Source organism: Rhinoraja longicauda, chromosome 3 (genome assembly GCF_053455715.1).
Source record: "Rhinoraja longicauda isolate Sanriku21f chromosome 3, sRhiLon1.1, whole genome shotgun sequence".
NCBI classification, from domain to species: domain Eukaryota; kingdom Metazoa; phylum Chordata; class Chondrichthyes; order Rajiformes; family Arhynchobatidae; genus Rhinoraja; species Rhinoraja longicauda.
In genome coordinates this window covers 14,251,336-14,274,980 of record NC_135955.1, presented here as the reverse complement: position 1 = coordinate 14,274,980, position 23,645 = coordinate 14,251,336, and the positions used below count along the sequence as shown (strand labels likewise).

General features: G+C 48.5%; 1 protein-coding gene across 1 annotated transcript in view; it reads right to left on the bottom strand.

Moving 5' to 3' along the window:
• Window positions 1–4,963: 4,963 nt before the first annotated feature.
• Window positions 4,964–23,645, bottom strand: part of hgfac (HGF activator) — a 39,923-nt gene continuing 21,241 nt past the window's right edge. The window contains 9 exon segments of the mRNA XM_078432064.1: window positions 4,964–6,320; window positions 7,561–7,709; window positions 10,301–10,441; window positions 12,141–12,280; window positions 14,112–14,346; window positions 15,536–15,630; window positions 18,457–18,631; window positions 19,708–19,818; window positions 22,459–22,590. Of these exon segments, the coding sequence (XP_078288190.1) occupies window positions 6,138–6,320; window positions 7,561–7,709; window positions 10,301–10,441; window positions 12,141–12,280; window positions 14,112–14,346; window positions 15,536–15,630; window positions 18,457–18,631; window positions 19,708–19,818; window positions 22,459–22,590 (1,361 nt within the window). The 3' untranslated portion in view covers window positions 4,964–6,137.

Sequence of the window (23,645 nt, the reverse complement as noted above, 5' to 3'; positions counted from 1 at the left end):
TCTGAAAGCGGAGCGAGCCAGGGGTAGTCACGGCATCCGTCAGTAGGTCGTCTGTTATAACCGTCACAGGGGGGCACGGTGGCGCAGCGGTAGAGTTATTGCCTTACATCACTAGAGAACCGGGTTTGATCCTGACTACGGGTGCAGTCTGTACGGAGTTTGTACGTTCTCTGTGTGACCACGTGGGTCTTTTCCCCCCATCTTCAGTTACCTTCCACAATCAAAAGATGTACAGGTTTGTAGGTTAATTGGCTTGGTATAAATGTAAAGATTGTCCCCCGTGTGTGCAGGGTAGTGTTAATGTGCAGGAATCGCTGGTCTGGCCAGTTTTGATGGGACAAAGGGCCTGTTCCCGTACTGTGTCTCAAAACTAAACTAAACCAAAATCCACTATAAAGAGGTCCAATAAAATGAGGGTTTGCTGTATAAGGTGAAACTAGTTTACTTTATTTTACTTTACAGAAACAACATGGAAAGAGGCCCTTCGGCCCACCAAGTCCACACCGAGCAGCGATCCTCTAACACTAATTATATCCTACACACTGGGGACAATTTACCTAGAAGTCAATTACCCAATCAATCTGTGCATCTTTGGAGTGTGGGAGGAATCCAGCACACCCAGATAAAACCCACGCGGTCGCAGGGAGAACGTACATGCTCTGTGCACACAGCACCTGTAGTCAGGATCGAACCCGGGTCTCGAGCACTATAAGGCAGTAATCCTACCACTTCGCCACCGTGCCGTCCTGAAATAGGCTGGGATCGTTTTCCTTGAAACGCAGGGAGCTGAGGGCTGGCCTCATAGAGGTTTGCAAAATCATGAGGGGGCAGAGGTAAGGAAGATGGTCACAGTTTTCTCTCCCAACATAGAGGAGACTAAAACTGGAGGTTTAAGATGAGAGATGTAAGAATGATACGGGATCTGAGGGCCCCCCATGTCTTTGGGATGTGGGGGGAAACCGGAGCACCCAGAGAAAACCCACGCAGTCACAGGGAGAACAGACAAACTCCGCAGAGACAGCAAAGAGTTCAGGATCGAACCCAGGTCCCTGGCTCTGGGAGGCAGCAGCACTACCAGCTGCACCACTGTGCCGCCCATTGCCGGACTTGCTAAGGGTTTGCTGCATTTTTAGATTTTACTTCAGATTTCCAGCATCTGCAAATTATTTTTGTTTGATTGTTTTTTTCTCATCAGAGGAACATTGCCAGAGTTCACACAATTCTCATACCAACAAGGTAGCACAGCGGTACAGTTGCTGCCTTACAATGCCAGAGAACCAGATTCGATCCTGACTATGGGCGCTGCCTGCACGGAGTTTGTACGTTCTCCCCGCGACTACGTGGGTTTCCTCCGTGTGCTCCAGTCTCCATCCATTCTCCAAAGACGGACAGGTTTGTAGGTTAATTGGCTTTGGTTATAAAAATTAACCAACCCTAAACTAAACTAAACAAGCCCATCTTTACTAGAAGCTCGAAATTGGTCAACACGGTATCAATGTGATTCTTTTCTGTGTGACCGTGACTCATTGGTGTTGTGCAGACAAATTTCAGGGCCGAACCATTTTAAGATGTTAACAGATTGTTGAATATTGAATGACAACTCTTCCAGGGGAGACAGAGGTGAGACAGAGGTTCACGTGCACCTCCTCTAACCTCATCTACTACATTATGGTGTTCCTGGTGTGGCCTCCTGTACATTGATGAGACCAAGCGTAGACTCAACGACCGATTCACCAAACACTTGCCATCTGTCCACCAAGGCCTGCTGGATCTAACCATTTTCAAGTCACCACCCATTGCCCTACTGACCTTTCTGTTCAGGGCCTCCTCCACTGTCAGAGTGAGGCCACACACAAGCTGGAGGAGCAGTACCTCATATTCTGCTTGGGTAGCTTACAACCCAATGGTATGAACATGGAACTCGCCAATTTACGACCCAAAACCTCGCCTTTCCATGTTCTCCAGAGATGCTGATTGACCCGCTGAGTTACTCCAGCATTTTTGTGTCTTTTGAAAAGTTAATAGCAAGATGGCACCGAAGCCAGACGACTCTATGCATGCTGGTCCCAGATGTGGATCTGACAATAGACAATAGACAACAGACAACAGGTGCAGGAGGAGGCCATTCGGCCCTTCGAGCCAGCACCGCCATTCAATGTGATCATGGCTGATCATTCTCAATCAGTACCTCGTTCCTGCCTTCTCCCCATACCCCCTGACTCCGCTATCCTTAAGAGCTCTATCTACTCTCTCTCTTGAATGCATTCAGAGAATTGGCCTCCACTGCCTTCTGAGGCAGAGAATTCCACCTGAGGCAGAGAATTCACTGGTTGTGGAACTATGTCTGCTTCCCTCTCCACAGATGCTGCCTAACCTGCTGAGTGTTTCCAGCATCCTCTGCTTTTATTTCACGGCAAGGCAGGATGGACCAGGTTGGGTTACCAAATGCAGTTACCCCAGCACCTTTGTTGTTCTGTCGCCAGGCACCTACAGTATCATTCATTACAATTGCTCCAATCTTTTACATTTTTATTTTTTTATCTTCAAAATATAATTAATCGGACTTTGGTGCATATTATCTTTCATTGAACATTATTCCCGTTATCCTATATCTGTATACTGTGGACGGCTTGATTGTAATCATGTACAGTCTTTTCGCACACTGGACAGCACGCAACCAAAAGCTTTTCACTGTACCTCGGTACACGTGACAATAAACTAAACTAAACTAAATTGAAAATAGAAACTAAACTCACTCTAGAACCAAAGAACTGCAAATGCTGGTTTACACCAAAGATCGACATAAAATGCTGGAGTAACTCAGCGGGTCAGGCAGCATCTCTGGAGAAAAAGGAATAGGTGACGTTTCGGATGAGGATCCTTCTGTGGGGTGGGGGGGGGGGGGTGGTGTATGGGGGAGGGGGGGATGAACAGCAGGTGAGAAAAGACCAGGACAAATCAGGGCCGGCAACACATGACCTCAGCACGGTGGTTCCCTGATTGGCTGATTGTTGACTAGGGACGGTGTGATCTCAAGGTGGATACAATGTGGAGAACTGTGGAACTGGTTCCTGTCACTGGTGGTGGAACTATGTCTGCTTCCCTCTCCACAGATGCTGCCTAACCTGCTGAGTGTTTCCAGCATCCTCTGCTTTTATTTCACGGCAAGGCAGGATGGACCTGGTTGGGTTACCAATCCAGTTACCCCAGCACCTTTGTTGTTCTGTCACCAGGCACCTACAATATTTCCCCTCACAGTGAACAGGGAACGGCTTGGATAGAGTGGACGTGGAGAGGATGGTTCCACTAGTGGGAGAGTCTAGGACTAGAGGCCATATCCTCAGAATTAAAGGACGGAGATGAGGAAGAATTTCTTTAGTCAGAGGGTGGTGATCCTGTGGAGTTCTTTGCCACAGAAGGCTGTGGAGGCCAAGTCAATGGCAGAGATTGACAGATTCTTGGTTAGTAAGGGTGTCAGGGATTATGGGGAGAAGGCAATGGGGTTGAGAGGAAAAGATAGAATGGCGTAGAATTAAATTGAGTTTAGTTTACTTGAGTTTAGTTTACTTTGGTTTACCACGTGATTGAATGGCAGAGTGGACTAGATGGGCCGAATGACCTACCTTTCTGCTTCTATCATTTATGAACATGAACACCGTCAGTCAGAGGCTCTAATGTCCAGTCAAATGTTTACTCTGATCCTCTCGTCCTGGATGCTGACCAACCTGGCCTTTTCCGTTGGTATTGCCTTTGTTTGCAGGTTATTGGAGCACGCTTGAACTTATCCTGCCAATAATCCATCGGAGGTGCTGGAAGGGGGGCAGCATCGGCCACCGGCTGTCCCGGTCGGTGATGAAGCTGCAGGGAACAGCCGCTGTGTGGGTCGGGATGTTGAAGATGCACTTTATGCAAGGGTGGCAAGGGTTGCTGCATCACAGCACCAGAGACCTGGGTTTGACCCTGACCACGGGTGCTGTCTGCACGGAGTTTGCACGCTCTCCCCACGACCGCGTGGGTTTTCTCTGGGTGCTCCAGTTTCCTCCCACACTCCAAATACGTGCAGGTTTGTAGGTTATTTAGCTTCTGTAAATTGGTCCTGGTGCGAAGGATAGAACTAGTGTACGGGTGATTGCTAGTTGGTGCGACATCGGTGGGCATGTTATCACACTCTATCTCTAGAGTAAAGTAAACGCAAAGGAACTCTACTAAACAGCTGCTGTGTGGGTCTGAATGCATAAGAAGCACTTAATAGAGAGACAGCATGGAAATGGGCCCTTCAGCCCATCGAGTCCATGCCGACCACCGACCACCCATTCAATGTTATCCCGCTTTATCATCCACTCCCTACGCGCTATTTACAGAGGGCAACTAACCCACAAACTCGCACGTGTTTGGGAAGTGGCAGGAAACCGGAGCACACGAAGGGAACCCACGTGGTCACAGGGAGAACGTACAAACTCCGTGCGGACAGCAGCTGTGGCCAGGATCAAACCCAGCTCTCTGGCGCTGTGAGAGGTAGCAGCTCTACCAGCTGCGTCACTGTGCCGCACTAGTTTAGCTTCACCTCCGTACACTGTCCACACCCGACCGTGGTTAGCAACACATTCTCACCGTCCGCAACCCAGCGGCACAGAGGAGGTTCAGGGACAGGTGGTCACAGCGGCTCAGGGGAATGTACGTACCTGGGGAGGCGGTGGTTTGGGCGGGAAGGAGTTGCAGAGGGACCAATCACTGCAGAAACCTGAAAGGGGTGGGGGTGGGAAGATGTGACCGGATGTGGTGCCTCATGGGAGGCGGCGGGAATGTCGGGGAATGATGTGTTGGATGCGGAGGCTGGTGGGGTGAGAGGTGAGGACGGGGGGAGCTCTACCCTTGTTCTGTCTGGGGGGGGGGGGAGGGGGGCAGGAACTGTGGGACACACACAGTGAGGGACCCATCTACAACAGCACGGTGGAAACGACACTACTTTTAAGTCATTCAGTTTTAATTCATATTCCCAATATTTGTAGTCACAAAGAAAATGAAAGAAAGTCCCCTTTTAATGAGTCCATAATTGTTCTCCCAAAACAAGTTTGTAGTTTTGTCTGGACATTAATCAGTTAATTTCCCAGTCAGTTGGGCGATACTGATCCAGCACGGAATTAAAACAGCATTTGCCAATATCTTCGCTGAGTTTCAGCGGTGAATAATTAAACAGCAAAGATTCTTTCAAAGACTCCTTGCCACATGTGCACTCTTGGAAATAAGGCAGAGTGAGTGAGTGAAGAAGGGGGTAGGGAGGGAGGGAGCGAAGGAAGGATGGAGAGTGAGGGACAGAGGGAGAGGGGGAGGGAGGGAGGGAGGGAGGGAGGGAGGGAGTGTGAGAGAGGAAGGGAGAGAGAGAGGGAGGGAGGAAGGGAGTGAGGGAGTGTGAGGGAGGAAGGGAGAGAGAGAGGGAGGGAGGAAGGGAGTGAGGGAGGGGGTGAGGGAGAGAGGGAGAGGGAAAGGGGGTGAGGGAGAGAGGGAGGAAGGGACAGAAGGAGAGAGGGGGGGAGAGAGGGAGGGACAGAAGGAGGGAGAGAGGGAAGGAGAGAGAGAGGGAGGGAGAGAGGGATTAAGGGAGGGATTAAGGGAGGGAGTAAGGCAGGGAGTAAGGGAGGGAGTACGGGAGGGGAGAGGGAGGGGGAGGGGAGAGGGAGGGGGAGAGAGGGAGGGAGAGAGGGAGGGAGAGAGGGAGGGAGAGAGGGAGAGAGGGAGGGAGAGAGGGAGGGAGAGAGGGAGGGAGAGAGGGAGGGAGGGAGAGAGGGAGGGAGAGAGGGAGGGAGAGAGGGAGGGAGAGAGGGAGTAAGGGGGGGAGTAAGGCAGGAAGTAAGAGAGGTGGAGAAGGAGGGAGAAGGAGTGAGAGAGGGAGGGAGAGAGGGAGTAAGGGGGGAGTAAGGCAGGGAGTAAGAGAGGGGGAGAGAGGGAGGGGGTGAGGGAGTAAGGGGGGAGTAAGGCAGGGAGTAAGAGAGGGGGAGAGAGGGAGTAAGGGGGGAGTAAGGCAGGGAGTAAGAGAGGGGGAGAGAGGGAGGGGGTGAGGGAGTAAGAGAAGGAGTGAGTAAGAGAGGAAGTAAAGGAGTGAGTTTGGGAGGGAGGGGGTAACTGGATTCCACGTAAAATCAAATGCAACTGCGGTACTTTGGCCTGCGTTTGATTTTACGGTAGATCCAGTCTAGGTACTTGTTGACTCTCGTGTATACACCAGGCTTGTTCTTCTGGGCACAGCCTTCTCCCCAGCTGACGACTCCATGCAGGTAGCCAGTGCCATCTGCGTAACAGGCCAGTGGCCCTCCAGAGTCCCCCTGTCGAGGTCAACACAACAACAAGGGGTTAGCATCGACGACCAGCCATCCCGGAGATGAAGGGACAAAAGGAACAGCTACTGTGTGTGGGCGAACCTGGCCTCACTGTGTGTGGGCGAACCTGGCCTCACTGTGTGTGGGCGAACCTGGCCTCACTGTGTGTGGGTGAACCTGGCCTCACTGCGCCAGAGGCCCAGGTTCGATCCTGACTACATGTGGTGTCTGCGCTGGTTTCTTCCCATAGTCCAAAGATCCATAGGTTTGTTGGTTTCGATAAAATGGAAATGCTCCCCTCGTGTGTAGGATAGTGTTAGTGTACGGGGTGAGCTTTAGTCGGTGCGTATTCGGTGGGCTAAAGAGCCTGTTTCCACGCTGTATCTCTAAAGTCTAAAAGTACAAGTCTATAAGAAGTACTTTATAGAGACATCGTCGATCACCCATTCTACGTTATCTCACTTTTCTCATCCACTCCCCACACACTAGGGACGATTTACAGAGGCTCAATTAACCTACAAAACTGCATGTAGGCAAAAAGAAAACCCTGGTGGCACTCAGCAGGTCAGACAGCATCTCTGGAGAAAATGAACAGATGATGTTTCGGGTCGAGCCCCGTCTTCAGACCTAAGTGAAGTTTCGGGTCGGGACCCTTCTACAAACCTGCACATCTTTGAGAAGTGGGAGGAGCCTGGAGCACCCGTAGGAAATAGACACAGAATGCTGGAGTACCTCAGCGGGTCAGGCAGCATCTCTGGACAATAGACAATAGGTGCAGGAGGAGGCCATTCGGCCCTTCGAGCCAGCACCGCCATTCAATGTGATCATGGCTGATCATCCTCAATCAGTACCCCGTTCCTGCCTTCTCCCCGTACCCCCTGACTCCGCTATCCTTAAGAGCTCTATCCAGCTCTCTCACTAATGCATTCAGAGAATTGGCCTCCACTGCCTTCTGAGGCAGAGAATTCCACAGATTCACAGATTCATGGAGAGAAGGAATGGGTGACGTTTCGGGTCGAGACCATTCTTCAGTCCTGCCTATCTTCGGTTTAAACCAGCATCTGCAGTTCCTTCCTGTATAAATTGTACAGACAGCGCCCGTAGTCACGATTAAACCCGGGTCTCTGGCGCTGTGAGGCAGCAACTCTACCTCTGTGCCACTGGGCCGCCCCAGCCTCTCCATGTAGCTAAAGGTGGCAGGTGATGTGCGCAGGGCAAGGCCCCACGTAGGTGGCCCGTTACGTACCTGGCAGGCGTCGATGGGCTTGACTAGATCTCCAGCACAGATCATGTTGGGCGTCACGTCAGCTCCATAGAACTCGTCAGTGGTGCATTGCACCTCCGGAATGATGGAGACTGACGCCTCCTGCAATGTCTTGGCGTATTCAATGGTATCTGCAAAACAGGCAATGCTTAGATGGAATTCATTGCCACACAAGGCTGTGGAGGCCGAGTCAATGGATATTTTTAAGGCAGAGATAGACAGATTATTGATTAGTACGGGTGTCAGGGGTTGTGGGGAGAAGGCAGGAGAATGGGGTTAAGAGGGAAAGATAGATCAGCTTTGATTGAATGGCGGAGAGACCCAATGGGCCGAATGCCCTAATTCTGTTCCAATCGCTTATGAACTTTTTTTCATTAGTTTAGTGATACAGCGCGGAAACAGGCCCTATCGCCCCACGCCGACCAGCGATCCCCGCACATTAACATTATCCTATACCCACTAGGGACAATTTTTACATTTACCAAGCCAATTAACCTATAAACCTCTATGTCTTTGGAGTGTGGGAGGAAACCGAAGTTCTCAGAGAAAACCCACGCAGGTCATGGGGAGAACGAACAAACTCCATATAGACAGCACCCGTAGTCAGGATCGAACCCGGGTCTCTGGCGCTGCATTCGCTGTAAGGCAGCATCTGTACCGCTGCCCCACCGTGCTGTCCTTGATAACTGAGCCACAGAGCACAGGAACAGGCCCTTCAGCCCAACTCATCCATGCCGACCAAGATGTCCCATCTAGGCTAGTCCCATTTGCCTGCATTTGGCCCATATCCCTCTGCACCTTTTTAGGGCAACAAGGTGGTGCAGCGGTAGAGTTGCTGCCTCACAGCGCCAGAGATCTGGGTTCGATCCTGACTACGGGTGCTGTCTGTACGGAGTTGTACATTCTCCCTATGGCCGCATGGGTTTCACCAGGTGCTCCAGTTTCCTCCCACACTCCTTTCATCACAACTCATCCATGCCGACCAAGATGTCCCACTAAACAAATTTCCTCTGCCTGCACGTAATCCGTATCCCTCCATTCCCTGCAAAGAGGTCCTTCTGCAGTTGTACAGGGCCCTAGTGAGACCACACCTGGAGTACTGTGTGCAGTTGTACAGGGCCCTAGTGAGACCACACCTGGAGTACTGTGTGCAGTTGTACAGGGCCCTAGTGAGACCACACCTGGAGTACTGTGTGCAGTTTTGGTCTCCAAATTTGAGGAAGGATATTCTTGCTATTGAGGGCGTGCAGCGTAGGTTTACTAGGTTAATTCCCGGAATGGCGGGACTATCATATGTTGGAAGACTGGAGCGACTAGGCTTGTATACACTGGAATTTAGAAGGATGAGAGGAGATCTAATCGAAACGTATAAGATTATTAAGGGGTTGGACATGTTAGAGGCAGGAAACATGTTCCCAATGTTGGGGGAGTCCAGAACAAGGGGCCACAGTTTAAGAATAAGGGGTAGGCCATTTAGAACGGAGATGAGGAAAAACTTTTTCAGCCAGAGAGTTGTGAATCTGTGGAATTCTCTGCCTCAGAAGGCAGTGGAGACCAATTCTCTGAATGCATTCAAGAGAGAGCTAGATAGAGCTCTTAAGGATAGCAGAGTCAGGGGGTATGGGGAGAAGGCAGGAACGGGGTACTGATTGAGAATGATCAGCCATGATCACATTGAATGGCGGTGCTGGCTCGAAGGGCCGAATGGCCTCCTCCTGCACCTATTGTCTATTGTCTTTTGTCTATTTCCATGTGCTTTGAAATTAGTACATGTGAAAATAAAGACCCATTGAATTATTGAAACTTTGAGCCTATCTAAAAGCCCCTTAAATGACACTTGCCTATTTGCCTCTAGACACCCACCACTCTCTGTGTTAAAACACCTGCCCGCACATCTCCTTGAAATCATGCTCCTCTCACCTTAAAGGTATGCCGTCCAGTCTTTTGATATTTCCAATCGGAAAAAACACTGTCTACCCTATCTACACCTCTCATAATTGGATAAACTTCTATCAGGTCTCCCTTCAACCTCCAACGCTCCAGAGGAAATAATCCAAGTTTGCCCAACCTCTTATAGCTAATGCCTTCTAATAGGCTGAAGGTGAGAGGGGAAAGATTTAATAGGAACCTGAAGGGCAAATATCTCACACAGAGGGTGGTGGGTATGTGGAATGAGCTGCCAGAGGAGGTAGTTAAGGCAGGTACTATATCAACATTGAAAAGACATTTGGACAGGTACATGTATAGGAAAGATTTAGAGGGATGTGGACCAAAGGCAAGCAGGTGGGACTAGCATAGAACAATCAGTTTGAAGAAGGGTTTTGACCCAAAACGTTATCTATCCGTGTTCTCCCGTGTACTGCCTGACCTGCTGTGTTACTCCAGCACTTTGTGTCCATTGATGGGGCATTTTGGTCGGCATGGGCAAGTTGGGCCAAAGAGTTTGTTTCCGTGCTGCATGACTCTATGACTGATACCGCACTGCACAGTTAGTCTGGTAACCTGTTTTCCCTCCCAGTTTCCTTCCATCAAAGGCAAGGCTATCACTGGCACAAGGAGGGTCTCTTTCCCAAATGATCATTTGAGTACTTTTTGCATTGGCTTCTTTCTCCACACTTTCCTCTCGGACACGGACACACACACACACACACACACACACACACACACACAATGCATATTAGATCTTGGCTTTGGGCAATATTTTCTGTCCGCGCCTGCTTACCTATTACGGTGTGTCCCCATCCAGCGATCTGGCACACGGACTTATCGGAAAAGTCAGTATCAGCGCTCGGTAAACACAAGGTTCGGATAAAGCGAGACTTGACGACACACTGCTTCCATTTCTTCTTCAGTTTTAGCAGGACTAGGAGACGAAAGGAACTCTGGTTGTGGCATGAACAGATAAGTCCACACACACGCACACTATACACTGACATTACACACACAATACACACACACACACCGACACCACACCCTCACACACACAATATACACACACACACCACACCCACACACACAATATTCACACACACACAAATATACGCACACAATATACACACACACAATACGCACGCACACACAAACACTAAACACAGACAATACATGCACACAGAAGGCACACAAACACATACGAACAATACACACAGACACATAGACAATACACACATACAGAGGAAACACAAACACACTTGGATAATACACAGACGCACACAGATAATACACACATATGGAGGAAAAACAAATACACGTGGACAATACACACACAATATACACAGACAATACATAAACACACACACACACAGAGACATGGACAGTATACACACACACACACACACACACACACACACACACAGACAATACACACACACAGACAATACACACACACACACACACACACACACACACACACACACACACACACACACAGACAATACACACACACACACACACACACACACACACACAGACAATACACACACACACAGAGGGAACACATACATTCGGACAATCTACACACGCACACAATATACACAGACAATACATACACACACACGCACAAAAATATATGGACAATATACAGACACGCGCACGAAGAACACACATATACACATGGCCAGAGCACTCGTACACATAGACAATACAAACACTATCGCACACAGACACTAAAGATACTAACATCCACACATGGACCATTGTCACACTAACATTCATATAGAGGCTGAAAATCCATACGCTAACACATATACACACAGACAATCCACACACTGATACACACAGACAAAATAAATATACCACCACATACACCGATCAGCCAAAACATTATGACCACTGACAGGCGAAGTGAATAACATTGGCTCCTGTCAAGGGGTGGGATATATTAGGCAGCAAGTGAACAGTCAGATCTTGAAGTTGATGTGTTGGATGCAGGGGAAATGGGCAGGAGTAAAGACCTGAGCGACTTTGACAAGGGCCAAATTGTTTAGGCCAGACGACTGGGTAAGAGCAACTCTGAAACGGCAAGGCTTGTAGGGTGCTCCCGGTCAGCAGTGGTGAGTATCTACCGACAGTGGTCCGAGGAGGGACAAGCCACAAACCGGCAACAGGCTTTTGGGCGCCCAAGGCTCATCGATGCACGAGGGCAACGAAGGCTATCCTGTCTGGTCCAAACCGACAGGTCTACTGTGGCACAAGTCACAGAAAATTTTAATGGTGGTCATGGGAGGAATGTGTCACAATACACAGTGCGTCACAACCTGCTGCGTATGGGGCTGCACACGGAGGACCAACAGCATATTAGGCAGGTGGTCATAATGTTTTGGCTGATCGGTGTATACATTACAGACCAGCACACACACACACACACACTGACAATACATACTCTAACACACACGCACATCACCAACAATACATGCACTGACACACACACACACACACCAACAAATATGAGAAACGTAAGTGCTGCCCACACACACATACACCGCCACACACAAATACAGAGCCATTCAAAAACAACAGCACACTTCCTCCAAGGTAAAGGGAAAAGGATATATTTGCTATTTTACCGAGGTCATGTATGGTTTCTTCATACGGGCTGAAGTCATCTTGGAAAATGTATTTCTCGATTTCAAATTCCTGAGTGTGTTTGTCAGTTTTATTAAAACTGTGTTGGCCCAACACAACTCTAATGGATGAGATCAGTGGACTGAAAGGTAAAGAGAGCTAGGGTCAGGTCAGAGAACACAGGTCAGAATAGGAGACGCCCGCCAGATTAGGGAACGTGGGTCAGATTAAAGAACGCTGGTCTGAATAAAGAACGTGGGTCAGATTAGAGAACACAGGTCAAGTTAGGGAACACAGGTCAGGTTAGGGAACACAGGTCAGATTGGGGAACACAGGTCAGATTAGGGAACACAGGTCAGATTGGGGAACACAGGTCAGGTTAGGGAACACAGGTCAGATTGGGGAACACAGGTCAGGTTAGGGAACACAGGTTAGGTTAGGGAACACAGGTCAGGTTAGGGAACACAGGTCAGATTGGGGAACACAGGTCAGATTGGGGAACACAGGTCAGGTTAGGGAACACAGGTCAGATTGGGGAACACAGGTCAGGTTAGGGAACACAGGTCAGGTTAGGGAACACAGGTCTACATAGAGAACGTGGGTCAGATTAGAGAACACGGGTCAGATTAGGGAATGTGGGTCATATTAGAGAACGCAGGTCAAATTAGAGAACACAGGTCAGATTAGAGAATTTAGATCAGATTAAACAACGTGGATCAGGTTAGAGAACGCGGGTCAGATTAGAGAAGGCGGGTCAGGTTAAGAAGGCGGGTCAGGTTAAGAAGACGGGTCAGGTTAGAGAAGGCGGGTCAGGTTAGAGAAGGCGGGTCAGGTGAGAGAATGCAGATCGGATTGGAAAGCGAGGGTCATATTGGACTATGTGGGTCAGATTAGAGAACGCAGGTCAAAGTGGAAGATGTAGATCAGATTGGAGAAAGCGGGTATAATTAGAGAACGCGGATCGGATTAGAGAACGATGGTCAGATTAGAGAACGCAGGTCAAAGTGGAGAATGTAGATCAGATTGAAGAATGCGGGTACAATTAGAGAACGCGGATCGGATTAAAGAACAGTCAGATTAGAGAATGCAGGTCAAAGTGGAGAATGTAGATCAGATTAGAGAAAGAAGGTACAATTAGAGAACGTGCATCAGATTAGAGAATGAAGGTCAGATTAGAGAGCGAGAATCATATTAGAGAACACGGGTCAGATTAGAGAACGCGGGTCAGATTGGAGAACACAGGTCAAATTAGAGAACGCGGGTCAGATTAGAGAACGAAGGTCAGATTAGAGAATGAAGGGCAGGTTAGAGAATGCGAATTGGAACAGAGATCAACAGTCAGATTAGAGTTCATGGATTAGAATACAGTAGAAACAAAGTGCTGGAGTAACACAGCAGGTCAGGCAGCATCTCTGGGGGAATATGGATAGATGACATTTTGGGTTGGAACTCTTATTGAGGCTGATTGTAGTCGGGGGAGGAAAGCTTAAAGAGAGGTAGGGGTGGGACAAAGCCTGGTGCTTTCATTTATCGTCACATGTACCGAGGGACGGTGAAAAGCTTGTTTTTGTGGCGTGTTGTCAGCACAAAGACTATCAGTCTGAAGAAGGGTCTCGACCCAAAACGTCACCCATCTCTCCAGAGATGCTAACTGTCCCGCTGAGTTACTCCAGCATTTTATGTCTGTCTTCAGCAGAAAGACTGTGCGCGATTACAATCAAGCACTCCCACAGCGTACAGCTGCAGGGTAAAGGGAATAACGTTTAGTGCGAGATAAAGTCCAGTAAAGTCCAATTAAAGATAGTCCAAGGGTCTTCAATGAGGTAGATGGGAGGTCAGGACTCCTCTCTAGCTGGTGAGAGGGCAGTTCAGTTCCTCGCTAAGAGCTGGGAAGATGGGAAGTTGGGCCTTGGTTCTGTGCTGTATGACTGTGACTCTATGACCAATACCGACGTCCTGAAGTGTCTGGTTACCTGTTTATGAAGCAGTGGGCGGCAGTGATGACCCAACAGGAAGATATGAGTGTTCCTGCACAGAAGGTCTCGCCGATGTAAATGGCAGCGATCCAGGGGTGTGCGCCTCTCATGGCTGTGCTACCCCCCACGACGCGCTGACGGAAGCTCTTGTGCCTCCGCTTCCCGCAGGAGAGCTTGGGAACCCTGGCCACAAACATCCTGGCCAGGGGAGGGGGTCTCCTTGGGACAACGTCTGTGGGACAACAGGGCAGACGCAAGTTCCAATAAAATAAAACCTGCCGTCAACACAGGAACATGAAGGGTAAAGTAGAGCGGGGGAGCAACGTGAAGGAGGCATGTGCCTGGGCTGTCTGTGTCTTTGCATTCTGAAAAGCAACCCGTTTCACATTAAGTTGTTTCCCCTCCGTCTCTCAACGACTGAACCGCCACAGTGGCACGGCTGCCAGTATAGTTTAGCTTAGAGATTCAGCGTGGAAACAGGCCCTTCGGCCCACCGAGTCCGCGCCGACCAGCGATCACCCTGTACATTAGCACTATCCTACACGCTAGGGACAATTTGCAATTTTTGCGGAAGACAATTAACTTACAAACCTGCACGCCTTTGGAGTGTGGGAGGAAACCGGAGCACCCGGAGAAAACCCACGTGATCACAGGGAGAACGTGCAAACCCCGTACAGACAGCACGCGAGGTCATGATCGAACCGGTGTCTCCGGCACACTGTAAGGCAGCAAATCTACCGCTGCGTCACTGTGCCGCCCAGAAGTAGTATTATCATGTTCCATCCAATTTCGGGCGGTAGGGTAGCGCAGCTGGTAGAACTGCTGCCTCGCAAAGCTAAAGACTGGGGTTTGATCCTGGACTCGGGTGCTGTGTGTGCGCAGTTTGTGTGGTTTCATAACTAAATCAAGATCACAGGACACTTTACCACAAACAAAATAATTTGGAGTTTGGCATTTCAGCGTGGGAGTTACAGAGAATTCGGGAGTGGACGTGAACCTCAATTATTGATCACATCAATCCATGACCTTTGTGAGACAATAGAATAACTGGAAATAAAAATGAACTGCAGATACTGGCTTATACCAAAGGTAGACACGCTCTAGAGTCATTGGACAGGTGACATTTTGGGTCATCTGAAGTAGAGTCCCAACCCAAAACATCACCCGTCCATTTTCTCCAGAACTGCTGCCTGACACATTGAGTTACTCCAGCACTTTGTGTCCATCTTTAATAGAATAACTAGCTCAGCTCTCCAAAATCTTATTTTTCCTCAGTTTGTTTTATCCACAGAACTGAAGGTGATCTTGCATCCATTGTCGTTTTGTGGGTTTGGAAGTAGAAGAAGAAGAAGAAGAAGAAGAATGCATAATTGTGGACCCGACAATAATGTAAAAAAGAAATGTAAAGGCCAGCCACTCACTTACTGTACCACACTGTGGGATGTCACAGTGATCCCAGGATATCTGATCATCCAACATCATGTAGCACCAAGGCTTTTTATCCCCATCTGGGTTTCTGCACAAGATAAACAGACAATGGTTCAATCTTTCTGTCCCTTGTGTTTCTTCTGCACAACAACAAATCACACTAGCAGTGGATTAACAGTGGGGTGGGAGGTGGGTGGGAGGATTGAATAAAACAGGACAGATTTTCTGAAGGACACAAAGTGCTGGAGTAACACAACAGGTCAGGCAGCAGACAAAATGTGTAGGAAGGAATTGCAGATGCTGATTTATACCGAAGATGGACACAAAATGTTGGTGTAACTCAGCGGATCAGGCAGCATCTCAGGAGAATAATGGATAGAAGACGGGTCAAGATACTTCTTCAGTCTAAAGAATATAATAAATCTGAAGAAGGGTCTCGACCTGCAATGTCACCTATCCAAGTTTTCCGGAGATGCTGCCTGACCCGCTGAGCTACTCCACCACTCTGTATCAACCTACAAACATGTGCGTCTTTGGAGTGTAGGAGGAAGCCGGAGCACCCGGGTAAAACCCATGCAGTCACAGGGAGAACTTATAAACTCCATACAGACAGCAGCCATAGTCAGGATCGAACCCGGGTCTCTGGTGCTGTAAGGCTGCAACTCTACCAGCTCTGCCACCCTGAACTGTTGCATATTAACCAGCATATGCAGCTCTTTGTTTATACAGATTTACAACGAGGCAGGAAACTGAGGAGTGGAAATTCAGGTAACTAGATAAAACTACATAAATCTACTCTGAAGATGGGCCCCAACCCAAAGCATCGCCTATCCATGTTCTCCGTTAACAACAGGGTGTTTACTCTTAATGACCTCAGGGACAATTGGGATGGGCAATAAATGACAGCATTAACTCTGAACTCCACATCTCAGTGGTGGCAGAGTGACGCAGTGGTAGAGCTGCTGCCTTACAACGCCAGAGAACTGGGTTCCATCCTGACTACGGGTGCTATCTACAGGATAGTTCTCCCCGTGACCACATGGGTTTTCGCCGGCTGCTCCGGTTTCCTTCCACGCTCCAAAGACGTGCGGGTTTGTAGGTTAAGTGGCTTCTGTACATTGTGAATTGTCCCTAGTGTGTAGGATAGTGCTAGTATATGGGGCGGTCGCTGGTTGGTGATGAGCATCCCATACACTAGCATTCTCCTACACACTTGGGATAATTTACAATGTACAGGCACTAAAACAGGCCCTTTGGCCCACCTTGACCATGCTGACCAAGTTGGAAGACTGGGCTAGTCCCATTTGCTAGCGTTTGGCCCACATCCCTCTAACACCTCCCTATCCATATACCCATCCAAATGTCTTTTAAAAGTTGTGCATTTTATCCACTTCGATTGCTTCTTCTGCATTGGGCCCCATAGCCCTCTAAACCCTTTCTCTTCATATGCTTGTTCAAATGTCTTTAAATAACTAATTTCACCTGCTTCTTCTGACAGCTCATTCCAGATACTGACTACCCTCTGAATGAAAAGGTTGTCTCTGAGGTCCCTCTATCCTCTCTCACCTTAAGCCTAAGCCCTCTAGGTTTAAGAAATCTTTACCCTCGGGGGGGGGGGGGGGGGGGGGAAAGACTATGAGTGTTCATTTAATCCAAATGTCTGTTAAATGTTGTTATTTTAGCTGCCATAACCACAAACTCTGACAACTCATTCCATAGATCAACAACCTCCTGTATGAAGATGTTGCCCACCAGTCCCTTTTAAATCTTTCCTCTCTCAAATTAAACCCATGCCTTCTAGTTCTTGATTCTCCAACTTGGGGGGAAAATTACCATGCACCTTCACTGTATCTATTTCCCCTCATGATTTTTTTATACCTCTATAAGATCACCCCTCAGTCTCTTGCCCTCCTAGAAATAAAGTCTCAGCCCTATAAACTTCGCCCCTTGAGTCTTTAGTTCAGAAGTTATGAGAGCAGAATTAGGCCATTCGACCCATCAAGTCTACTCCACCGGTCAATCACGGGTGATCTGTTTTTTCCCTCTCAACCCCATTCTCCTGCCTTCTCCCCATAACCCTTATTAATCAAGGATCTGTCAATCTGTACCTTAAAAATATCCATTGACTTGGCCTCCACAGCCACCTGTGGCAATGGATTCCACAGGTTGATCACCATGTGACCAAAGAAATTCCTCATCTCCTTTTATTCTGAGGCTATGGCCTCTGGTCCTAGACTCTCCCACTAGTGGAAACATCCTCTCCACATCCACTCTATCCAGGCCTTTCATTATTCGGTAAGTTTCAATGAGGTTGCAGTGCCTAGACTGTGGAACAGCATCCCTCTCCCCATGAGAAGTGCCCCCTCCATCGACTCCTTGAAGTCCAGGCTCAAAACCTACTTCTATTCCCTAGCGTTTGAGGCCCTCTGAGAGGGCGCTGTGAACTGTTTATGTATGTGTTGTTAGGTTTGTGTGCCATTGTATGTTCTTTTTTAGTACCTGCATTGATGTACAGCACTTTGGTCAACGTGGGTTGTTTTTAAATGTGCTATACAAATAAAATTGACTTGACTTGACTTGACTCATCCTAAAATCCAGTGAGTACAGGCCCAATACCATCAAACACTCATCGGATGTTATTCCTCCACATCTCCTTTCTGAAGTCACAACCTTTGCCCACCAGTCTTCCACTCTTCCACTAGTGGAAACATCCTCTCTACATCCAGTCCTGGCAACACCCCTGGAAATCTTCACTGCACTCTTTCCAGGATTGGTTTGATTGGGTGTTTGATAGTCATCACAGAATTGGTGGGCCGAATGGCCTGCTTCGGTGCTGTACAACTTTAACGACCCGGACTTAAATTGAGAATAGCTCAAGGGGACATTCGGGCAAATATGTTCCCTCTTTCCTCACCGGCAGTAGGAATGGTCACCAAGACCCAGGCGGAGAGCTTCCTCCAAGCTACTGATGTTCAACTTGTTTCGCACAAAGTCCTCCTTCCACGGCATGCACTCGATGTTCAACTCAGTCTCGTCCTCAGTACCTTTGTAAGTCATCCCATCGTTCTCATAACAGTGTTCATTCTTGTCTGGGTGAGGACAGTGTTTAGAATCATGAGAGGAATAGACTGGGTAAACACACAGTGCATGCAGCACTCACGTGTGTAATATATGCAAAAAGAATTTCACTGTGCAGTTGCTTATCATATCATATCATATCATATATATACAGCCGGAAACAGGCCTTTTCGGCCCTCCAGGTCCGTGCCGCCCAGCGATCCCCGTGCATTAACACTATCCTACACCTACTAGGGACAATTGTTTACATTTACCCAGCCAATTAACCTACATACCCTGTACGTCTTTGATAGATAAAGCACTATTGACTATTGACTTGACTTCACCAGAGTAGGGGAATCAAGGACCAGAGGACATTGGTCTCAGGTGAGGGCGGGAGGAAGATATAATAGGAATCTGAGGGGTAACTTTTTCACACAAAGGGCAGTGGGTGTATGGAGCGAGCTGCCAGAGGAGGTAGTTAAAGCAGGGACTATTGCAACGTTTAAGAAACAATTAACCCTTCAGCCCAACGAGTCTGCACTGACCAGTGATCTGTGGAGAGAGGACCAGAGTTAAAGTTTCAGGACCAAGACAGAGTTGATGTTTCTCCTTCCTCAGATGCCGCCTGACCCACTGAGTGTTTCCAGCGCTTCCTGGTTTTATTCCTGACCTCATATTGATTTAATTTAAACATTGTTCACCTCCTATTTCTAAAGATCCTAGAAACAACGAACTGCAGATGCTGGTTTACATAAAAGGACACAAAATGCTGGAGTAACTCAGCGGGTCAGGCAGCATCTCTGGAGAAAAGGAATAGGTGATGTTCCTTTTATAGATGAAAACCCACACTTGTCGCGGGGAGAATGGACAAACTCCGTACAGACAGCACCCGTAGTCAGGATCGAACCCGTGTCTCTGGCGCTGTGAGGCAGCAACTCTGCCGCTGTGCCACTGTGCCACCCACAATGCTTTGTCTCAGATTTCCAGCATGTGCGGTATTCCGGTTGTGGGGTTAACCTGCAGCAGTTATTGCGGTGGGAGCAGGTTCTGGCCAAGGTACAGTACAGGAACAGGCCCTTCGGCCCACAGTGTTGAAGGTGCTTACTTATATCGCAGTACTTCCCCACGAAACCGTTGTTGCAGCTGCAGACGATCTCCGCGGTGGCCTGGACCGATCGACACTCCCCCCCATGGAGGCACGGGCTCTCCTTGCAATCTGTAACAGAGTCAGACTGTCGTACAAGATGGAAACTGGCCCTTCCACACATCTTGCCCACACCCACCAACATGCCCCATCTACACTAGTCCCACCTGCCTGCGTCTGACCCATATCCCTCTAAACCTGTCATACCCCTGTTCCTGTTTAAATGTTTCTTAATCATAATCATACTTTATTAGCCGAGTATGTTTTGCAACATACGAGGAATTTGATTTGCCATACAGCCATACCAATAAAAAGCAACAGAACACACAAAATACATTTTAACATAAACATCCACCACAGCGACTCCTCTACATTCCTCACTGTGATGGAAGGCGAAAAAAAAGTTCCATCTTCTCCCCTTCTTTGTTCTCCCACGGTCGGGGGCCTCGAGCCTTCCGTTCACGGGACGATCTTGGCTCCCGTAGCCGGCGGTCAATAGACAATAGACAATAGGTGCAGGAGGAGGCCATTCGGCCCTTCGAGCCAGCACCGCCATTCAATGTGATCATGGCTGATCATTCTCAATCAGTACCCCGTTCCTGATTTCTCCCCATAGCCCCTGACTCCGCTATCCTTAAGAGCTCTATCTAGCTCTCTCTTGAATGCATACAGAGAATTGGCCTCCACTGCCCTCTGAGGCAGAGAATTCCACAGATTCACAACTCTCTGACTGAAAAGGTTTTTCCTCATCTCTGTTCTAAATGGCCTACCCCTTATTCTTAAACTGTGGCCCCTGGTTCTGGACTCCCCCAACATTGGGAACATGTTTCCTGCCTCGAACGTGTCCAACCCCTTAATAATCTTATACGTTTCGATAAGATCCCCTCTCATCCTTCTAAATTCCAGTGTATACAAGCCTAGTCGCTCCAGTCTTTCAACATATGACAGTCCCGCCATTCCGGGAATTAACCTAGTAAACCTACGCTGCACGCCCTCAATAGCCTCCGTGCCCTCCGTGTCGGCACCACTGCGATAGTACCTGCCTCAACTACCTCCTCCAGAAGGTCATTCCAAGTACCTACCACTCTTTGAGTCTTCCCACACTCCAAGGTTTGTAGGTTAATTGGCTTCAGTAAAAAAAATGATTGTCCCCAGTTTGTCGGATAGTGCTAGTGTGCGGGGTGATCGCTGGCCTGCACTGGCTTGGTGGGTCGAAGGGCCTGTTTCCATGCTGTATCTCTAAAGGCTCAGAGCCGTCAGTACAAAGCAGCTTGCCATCACACCCACCACCCCAACCATTCACTCCCTCCACCACCAGCACACATCGAGTCCCTCGTACTAAAGGTGCTATCTTTACTCACCCACCTCCCAAACCATCTACCGCCCTTCACCCCACAATGCCTGTGCCAAACATGATATCAAGGCCAGTTATTATCTGCCTGCACCCAACCCATATTCCTCCATTCCCTGCCTATCCCAAAAGCCTCTTAAAGACCACTATGGTATCTGCCTCCACCAGCACCCTAGCAGTGTGTTCCAGGCACCCACCACCCTCCGTGCAAAAAAACCTGCCCTGCGCATCTCCTTTAAACTTTGCCCCTCTCACCTTAGCCAGCAGCATCTGTGGAGGGAAATGGACAAGTGACTTCACATGATGGGACTCTTCTTCAGACTGACGGAGAAAAGGGGAGAAAGCTGGAAGAGAGAGGTGGGGGCAGGACAAAACCTGGCAAGTGGTAGGTGAACATGCTGGAGTAACTCAGCAGGTCAAGCGGCATCTCTGGAGAAAAATGGATAGGTGACGTTTCAAGTTGGGACCTTTCTTCCGTCTGAAGACGTGTCACGACCCAAAAGGTCACCTCCTGAGATACTGCCTGACCTGCTGAGTTACTCCAGCACTTTGTGTCTATCTTCAGTATGAACCAGCATCTGCAGTTCCTTTTTATTAAAAGTGATAGGTGGATACAGGTGAGGGGGGGGAATGATTGGTAGATGGGGGGAGTAAGTGATAAAGGCTAAAAGAGACAAAAGGGTGGCAGGTAAAGAGAGGAGAGTACAGTTTTGGTCTCCTAATCTGAGGAAAGACATTCTTGCCATAGAGGGAGTACAGAGAAGGTTCACCAGATTGATTCCTGGGATGGCAGGACTTTCATATGAAGAAAGACTGGATAGACTCGGCTTGTACTCGCTGGAATTTAGAAGATTGAGGGGGGATCTTATAGAAACTTACAAAATTCTTAAGGGGTTGGACAGGCTAGATGCAGGAAGATTGTTCCCAATGTTGGAGAAGTCCAGAACAAGGGGTCACAGTTTAAGGATAAGGGGGAAGTCTTTTAGGACCGAGATGACAATGTTTTTTTTCACACAGAGAGTGGTGAATCTGTGGAATTCTCTGCCACAGAAGGTAGTTGAGGCCAGTTCATTGGCTATATTTAAGAAGGAGTTAGATGTGGCCCTTGTGGCTAAAGGGATCAGCGGGTATGGAGAGAAGGCAGGTACAGGATACTGAGCTGGATGATCAGCCATGATTATATTGAATGGCGGTGCAGGCTCGAAGGGCCGAATGGCCTACTCCTGCACCTATTTTCTATGTTTCTATGTTTCTATGAGAGGATTGAAATGTAAAGCCAGAGGGAGGGATAGGGGGGAAGGAGATAGGGTGGAGGGGAGAGAGGAGAGGATGAAAGGGAAGTATGGGACTTGGGAAGTCACCTTCGTGTGCAACGCTGTGACACTCCGGCCCACTCTTGGTACACACACAGCCTTCAACTCTCTCGTTGATGGTTCGGCTCCAACTTTCTCCGACGCTGAAGTACCTGTGGTGGCTACTTTCCAGGCACTTTTCTGAAACACAACGGAAAGATAGATCAGCCATGATTGAAAGGCGGGGTAGACTTGATGGGCTGAACGGCCTAATTCTGCATCCACAATTTATGAACTTACGAAAATAACTGGAACCAAGTCATTGCCACAGAAAGGAGGAGGAATTCCTTTCGTCAGAGGGTGGTGCATCTGTGGAATTCCTTGCCACAGAAGGCTGTGGAGGCCAAGTCATTGGGTATTTTTGACGCAGAGATTGACAGATTCTTGATTGGTATGGGTGTCAAGGGTTACGGGGAGAAGGCAGGAGAATGGAGTTGAGTGGGAGGTAAACCAGCCATGAACGAATGGCGGAGTAGACTCGATGAGCCGAATGGCCCACTTCTTTTAGTTTAGTTTCGTTTAGTTTAGTTTGGGGATAACGTGCATAAACAGGCCCTTTGTCCCACTGTGTCTGCTCGGACCAGCAATCACCCTGTGCTCTAGCACTATCCTACACACTAGGGACAATCTTTTACTGAAGCCAATTAACCTACAAACCTGTACATCTTTGGAATGTGGGAGGAAACCAGAGCACCCGGAGAAAACGCACGCGGTAAAACAGGGAGAACGTACAAACTCCATACAGACAGCACCCGTAGTCAGGATCGAACCCAGGTCTCTGGAGCTCTGGGGCAGTAAGGCAGAAACTCTACTTCTGCGCGACTGTGCTGTTTCTATGATTTAAGAACTTATGAAGAAAAAGGCCATTTGGCCCACTGAGTCCCTACTGTGCAAATAATCACATCTTTACACTAATCCTGCATTCCAATCCTATTTTATCACACATTTTCATCACCTCCCAACAAATTCTAATTCTCAATGACACATTCAGAACAATTTACAGTTGATAATTAATCCACCAACCCTGAATGTCTTTGGGATATGGAGGAAGACCAAAATATCTGTGGGAAACCCAAACATAGTCTAGTCTAGTCTAGTCTAGTTTAGAAATGCAGCGTGGAAACAGGCCCTTCGGCCCACCGAGTCTGCGCCGACCAGCGATCCCCGCACATCAGTTCTATCCTACACACACACAA